Genomic DNA, 7,296 nt, shown 5'->3' with positions numbered 1-7,296 from the left:
AGATGATTGATATGATCTTCTTCTACACACTGAAGTCACTATCAATGACTGAGATGCTGTTTCAACAGGTGTAAGTCTGTTCTTCCTCATATATAAATATTATATGAAGATATTGAATCTTCTAGAGATTACACATTTCACACTGAACTTCTGCAGTTCAATTCAGATTACTGATAATATAGTAATGAAGCTCTGAGATGCCTGTGACTGAGTAGAAGTCTTCATGACAAGTGCTAAACCATTCAAGCATCACAGAGTCCGAACCGCTCCACCACGAACTCGCTCGATTATTCGAATAAGAACCCGCCGATAGATCCATCGAAAAGCCCTCGTTCATACGAGCATTTTGACCCCATCGCCGACCGCATACCCCGTGTGGTGGTGGAGTTATCCAGCCAAACATGAACCAGACATTGTTCGAAACTCCTGTGTGGGATTATCCCCCGTTCTCCCCTACCACACCACAACCCCGGGCCAAATTGCCATACAAATTGTAAGGTGAAGAGACCTAGCCATATGCACCAATCTTCTCCATTTTGGAAGATCCCCTGTAATTGTGGAGATATCTGAGGAGCAACCTCCGCGAAAACCCTGTCCATCTTTGATGTTCCAAAACACCAACACCAAGTCCCACCCTTGTACCGCCCTTCCCAATCTGGCCCATCCCTGGCAGAAAAATACAAAAAGATACCTCAGTGATAATATCAACTAGACTGGCCGCCGGGACCATGAATTTCACGTTTGGTCCCATTTGGTCTGGTCCCATACATTTCTTGGCGTGAATCCCGCTGGGACTGGCTATCAAAAAAACATGTAAAGTGACTATATATCAGATCTTAAAATGAAACCATGACTTGAAAAAAATGAGAAAGTGGTCCCATTTGGTCCCATTTAGTCCCATTCTTGGCATAAAGTTACTATTTTTAGACATTTTAAGGTTTTTTTTAGACTATTTTTAATTTTTTAAAAAGTAACACTTTTTGATAATGCTCAAATGAGATTTAAAGTCATTTAAAGCAATAAAAATAATTTAAATTGAGAAGTGGAAATCATGGTCTCATTTGGAAAATGTGACAAGAGTAGACAGTAAGTCCCACTGGGACAGTATGAGACTACTATCTAATGTTAAAACTGTGTAATGGGATCAGTCGAATTGGTAATGAGACTATCAAAAAATCTGGTCCTGGTCCCAGACACGGTCACACGGTCAGTCTAATATCAACTACATAATCAACAGACACTTCTGAAGTCCAATCTCTACAATCTGTCTTCAGTGTATCTAGACATCAATACCAAGTCTCACTCTCATACTGCCCCTCTCAATCTGGCCCATCCCCGGCAGATTAATACAAAAAGATACCTTGGCAACAGTATTCAATACATAATCAGCAGACAATGAGTTAATAGAACAAGTTAACAGCATATCAACAACTATAAATTCAGTATACTTCAAGATCTGACTGAGCCTTTAATCCCTGCACAGTGAGATATATTAAATCTAGTTTTAATATCTCAATATTCAATAGATTCTGTAAGAGATTGAGAACAGCAATACTAGATTTCTATTGAATTTAAGAATTAACTCTGTATTGATATAATCATCAATAAAGTCTTCTATTTTGAGATATAAATAATCAGTTTCTCTATATCCTGCTGATAATATTTGTATTATTATATAGAAACAGACTTATATTCTCTATAATATCAAAACTCTGAAGAGAGAAAGTTATGATAGAGAGTATACAGTAGTACATATTTTAGCAGTTTCTATCTCATTCTTCTGCAGCAGTTATTGTAAAAAAAAGATCTTAGAAATAGTTTTTTACTTCTCTTGAAAAAGTAAGATATTTTTCTCTGAGTTTTATACAATATTCTTACAAAGAATTAAAAACAGAGTTATTTTCTGTTATAATTTCATATTCTTTTAAATAAGAATTACTTTTTCAGTGACTGAAGAGCTTTTATTAATACTTAATTCTTTTTTACACTCTTTATTAACTGATTTAAGTTGCACACTTGTTATGTGAGAAGAATTAAATAATTTAGAATAAAATTGAATAGTTTTAATGAATTTCTCTGCAAAAAATTGATTTATTTTTTATCAGTTTTTCTCTTAAAAACTGTTATATCATCTAATTTATTATTAATTGATATCATACTTTTTCTTACTATATCTCAAGAAAGAGATTGTAAAGATTTTATTAATTTATCTTAAAAATCAATTTTAGTTTATTAGATTCTCTTCAAAAATCTAACCTAGTTACTGAACTAGTGTGAAAAAAATCAGGTGTTTTATACACAAAAGTCTTTTATTCTTCTTTTGAAACAGTCTGATCAACTTTTCAATTCAAAAGAGTTTAATAAATATCTTAATTAAATCAGTCTGATCAACTTTTCATTGAGTAAGAATAATGAGTTCAAAAATACACTTAGTTAATGTGAAAAAAGATGTTTTCTTAAATACTATTCCTGAGATTAACATTCTGAAGAGAAGAAAGAAAGAAGAAATAGAGAAATAATAAGTTCTTGAAATACAGAAACTTGAAAAAGTAGATAAGATTCTTGAAAAGCAGTGTCTGAGTGAGATGAATGAAGAAGTTCTGTTAATTCTTCATACTCAGACTAGATAACTACAGAAAGTAATCAAGTTTAAACTTGGAATTTTAAACACAGTTCTAAAAACTTTGAAAATTTCTAATATAATCACTGACTCTTCAGTTTGCTCTTCTTTCTTTTCTACTTTTTCTTCTTCTTCTTCTTTAAATCAGAAGAAAATATATGCTTAAGTAGCTGAATCTACTATCTCTAAACCTACTATCTCTAAATCTACTATCTCAAAACCTGCTCAAAATTCTGAGAAAACTGAGAAGAATACTGCTCATACTTCTATTGATAGAAGAGTGAAGAAAAAAATGTAAAAAGAGAAAAATCTTCAAATCTTCAGAAATAGAAGACTTATTCTCAAAGTCTTAAATCAGAATATCTTACAGAGAAATAAGCTAAACTCAAATCTCATTTTCAGAATTAGAAATGAAATTAATCAGCAGTTCTTTTCTCAGTTAATAACTGATATTGAAGTTCAAAAATCAGTTATAGCTTCAATTGAGTCATTCTTCTTTAAAAACTTCATTATTCTAATCACAATGTCTGAATTTAGTGCAGAATTTCTTATTCAGAATAAGAATCTCTGAAAATCAGCAGTAGAATCTTTGTTAAACATAATAATTCTATCTGAGAGAGATGAAAAGTGAGATAAATTCATTCTTCATAATATTTCAGTTGAAATCTTTGACTGTGAGAAAGAAATGCTACTTCTTAAAAATGAATTAGAAGAATACAAATCTATTCAACTGAGAAAAGAGTCTGTATAACTTAATTTAATTAAGTTCAGACAGAGTAGAAGAAATATCTCTGTTCTAGTGTATATAAAGACACTTAAATAATCAAGAATCTCTGAAGTAAGAGTAGCAGGGTTGAAAATGAGAGTTCATGAATATAAAGACTCAAGAATGAATCTCAAAGCTCAAACACAGTATTCAAACTATCAAAGATATGAATACTTTGTAATCTCTTATTTCAGAGACTTAAAATATGCATTCTGTGCTAGAGATCATAAAACTAGTGAGCATAAATGTGAAACATGCTTAAAAAGAGATGAAATATGTTAATATACTCTGCTTAAGTGCTTCAATTGCAAAGAAAAACATGCATCTAGCTTAAAAGAATGTGTATTTACTTCAAGAACTCAGAAGAACTGAAGAAAAGATGAAGTTTAAAGTGAATCTAAAACTGAAGAGAAAAGTCAAGCTAGTAAATCTACAACTGTAAACTTAAAAAGAAGAAATTCTCAACTATCTAGATCTTCAAACTTCAATTCTTCAGCTAAGTGTAAACAGAATTTGAATTCTCAAACTTCTGTTAAGATTAGAGAATTGAGAAATAACTCTGATAATAAACTAGATATAATGCAAGCAGTTGAGATTTCTACTTTTCAAAATAGTTATAATCTACTATCTGATGATAGTGATTAGATTCTACTCTATTTCTACTCTCTTTTAGTATGAATATACAATAAAAACAACAAAAAAAGTTTAAAAACTCTTCAAAAATCACATTTATTCAAAATAATGTGAATATAAACTCAAATTGCATTTATTCTTGTCTTCAGATTATATTTGAATAAAAAGTTGACTTTGTACTTCTTCAAGAATCAAACTTTGATACTGAGTAAAAGTATATTATTTCTTATTCAAGCTATTACTGCTTTCTTTCAGAAAAATCTAAGATAAAATCAAGAGTAGTGATCTATGAGAGAAAAAGATCAAGATATTAATTTAATTTGAGATTTGATATTGTATCTGACTCTGATATTCTAGTGAGTGATATTATAGATAAAGAGAATGAGTTTGATACTATTTAACTTATAAATATCTATAATAAAAAGTTATTGAAAGAAAACAACAATATCTGAATAATTGACAGAGAATTTTTGAATATAACTCTCTTAAAAAACTCTATAATTGTAGAAGACTTCAATACACATTATCTCTGATAAAACTCAGAGTGCATAAGAGCAGTAAGAGTAGATAAACTGATTGAATGAACTTTTAAGCATTTAATAGATTTAGTTAACAAGTCTGATCAACAAACATTTTTTAGAAAAGATATAAAATAGAAATCTATTATAGATGTAACTTTCATATCATAAAATCTAATTAAAAAAAGACTTATAAACTGATTTATTGATTCAAATGAAATCTCAGAATCAGATCATGAGATCATTCAATTTAATATTGAACTGAGTGAAAAATAAAGAAGTGAAAATTCTCTGCTCTCTAATCAGTATAACTGTGAAAAAGCTGATTGAAAATCAGTTGAAGAAAGAGTAAAACAGCTGAAATCTGAAAGACAGAGTGAGCTCTATTGAAATCAAAGTCAAGATATCTCAAATGAAATACTTGAGAATAGAGTAAAGCTGATTACATCTATTCTTCTAACAAGTATTGAAGAAAATATTTCAAAGAAAAAGTCTTCTGAGTATTTCAAATCTTGATGAAATGAGAATATCACTTCTAAAAGAAAGTAATTAGTCACTGCTAAGAGAGATTAAATGAATAACTTAATATCTAATGAAGAGTTCAAAGCTATTTGAAATGAATATTTTTCAGATATTAAAAGAGTTAAAACAGATTGCTGAAACAAATTTCTTGAGAAAGTATAAGAAAAAGAAGTTTTTAAAGTCTTCAACTATACTAAAACAAGAAGTGTAGTAAAGCTTTCAACCTTAGAATATGAATTTCAGAATGAATCATATACAGCAAACTCTTTTAAGAAAAAGTGTTAAGCTTTTATGAGAATTCTCTTTCAAAACTCATCACATTTAGAAGAGAAGAATATATCATTTCATGAATATATTGATGAAAATAACTGAGAATGATCTGAGCTTATATAAGATGAACTAGAGTCAGTAATATTCTCAAGTTCAATTAAAACTGCTGCAGAGCCTGATTCAATTTATTACTTAATTATTCAAAACACATATTTCTACTTGAGAAATGAATATTTTGAGCTCTTTTTCAATCTCTTAAAAAATGATTATTATTCTGAATACTGAAGAGAAGCTACTGAAGTAATCCTTGCAAAATCTAATAGAAAAGCTTTAATTTCTAAGTTATATAGAGTAATATCTCTATTGAACTGATTGAGAAAAATTCTAGAAAAGATAATAGCTACTAGTTTATATTTTATAAGCTCTATTAGTGATTCTCTTCTATTTAATAAATAAATGAGAGATAGAAAACAATATTCTACAATTAACACTGTTCTTTCAGTTATTCATGATATTTAAGTAACAAAGTATGAAGATCTGATCTTAACTGCAGTTTTTATTGATATAAATGATATATTTGATCATGTTTCAAAGTCTAAGATAATTCATACTTTGAAGATGTTAAAACTGTCACTTTCTCTAATAAAATGAGTTAATTGTTTTATATCTAAAAGAAGTATATAACTATTCTTTGATGAAAGAAAACAAGATAAAACTGAGATAAAAATAGAAGTATCACAAGAATCTTCAATCTTATCTGTTTTATTTACAATATACACTGCATATCTATTCAAGAATACAGAGATGAAAATAGTGAGATCTTCAAGTTATATAGATGATATTAATCTACTCTACAGTTCAAAGACAATCAAAGAGAATTTGAAAGTGATTGAGAAAGCAGTAAAGAAAATCTTTGTTAGAGCAGATATCAATCTAATTCAATTTAATATAAATAAAACTGAGTTAATTCACTTTTTTCTCAGATTTAATGAGAAAGAACTAAGTCTAACTCTTTTGAATAAAGAGATTAAACCCAGTTTGAATGTCAAATGACTAGAAGTATGATTAAACTCTAAGTTGAATTTTAAACATCATATTCAATAAAGAATCATCAAGACAGAGAGACTACTGAATAGTATAATCAGACTATTAAATACTGAGAGAGGTCTATGCTTTCAGACTATAAGATAATTATACATAGCCTGTATCATCTCAGTAGCTGATTATGAAGTTTAAGTTTAATAGAATAATCAAGATAATTTCACTGAACTCTTTCAAAGTCTATAAAACAGAGCTTTGAGAAGAATTCTGAGAGCATTCAAATCATTCTCTATTAAAGCAATAGAAATTGAAGCTTCAATTTCATCTTCTACTATTCAATTTGAAAAGGCCTGTATGAACTATGCTCTGAGAGTCATGAAGATGAGCTCAAATCATATAATCAGAGAAAGAGTCTCTTCTTCATTTTCATCAGTTAACTCAGGAAATGAACTGAATTAGAATAGATTTCTTGATTGAAATGAGAATAATACTTTAAAGAAAATACTCTCTCAACTGTATAGACTATATTTATTTATTTAAAATCAATTTTCTTCATTAAATATTGAGAAAATTGATCATGAGAAGATATTCTTCTGAAGAGAAAAGCTAGAATCTCTCATAGACTTATAAATAAGTGAACTATCTAAAGAGAGAGAATATGAACAGCATTTGAAGAAGATCTCTACAATTAATATAAAAGACTCTATTCTGATTTACTCAGATGACTCAAAAAATGAGAATTTGAATAGATTAGACTCAGACATTGCTGATACTGAAGATAATATCAATTTTATCTCAGATTTCTGAAATTGAGGCTGTGAATCTGAAGTCTTTGATACTGAACTATTTGTAATAGTGAAAGCTTTCAAACTCATTGAAATAAAATCTTATAAAAGAGAAAATAGTTTGAAAGAGGTATGAATATT

General features: G+C 28.8%; 1 protein-coding gene across 1 annotated transcript; it reads right to left on the bottom strand.

Moving 5' to 3' along the window:
• Nucleotides 1-287: 287 nt before the first annotated feature.
• Nucleotides 288-693, bottom strand: BDBG_16205 (uncharacterized protein; the record flags this gene model as incomplete). The annotated part of the gene is made up of 1 exon (XM_031724203.1): nucleotides 288-693. Exon 1 carries the CDS (start codon nucleotides 597-599, stop codon nucleotides 288-290), a length of 312 nt encoding a protein of 103 aa, XP_031576062.1. The 5' UTR covers nucleotides 600-693.
• Between the last annotated feature and the right edge of the window lie 6,603 nt (nucleotides 694-7,296).

The sequence above is a fragment of the Blastomyces gilchristii genome (genome assembly GCF_000003855.2).
Source record: "Blastomyces gilchristii SLH14081 genomic scaffold supercont1.1, whole genome shotgun sequence".
In the NCBI taxonomy this organism is placed as follows: Eukaryota; Fungi; Ascomycota; class Eurotiomycetes; order Onygenales; family Ajellomycetaceae; genus Blastomyces; species Blastomyces gilchristii.
The sequence above is the reverse complement of the archived record's forward strand: the minus strand, read 5'-3'. Positions and strand labels throughout refer to the sequence as shown.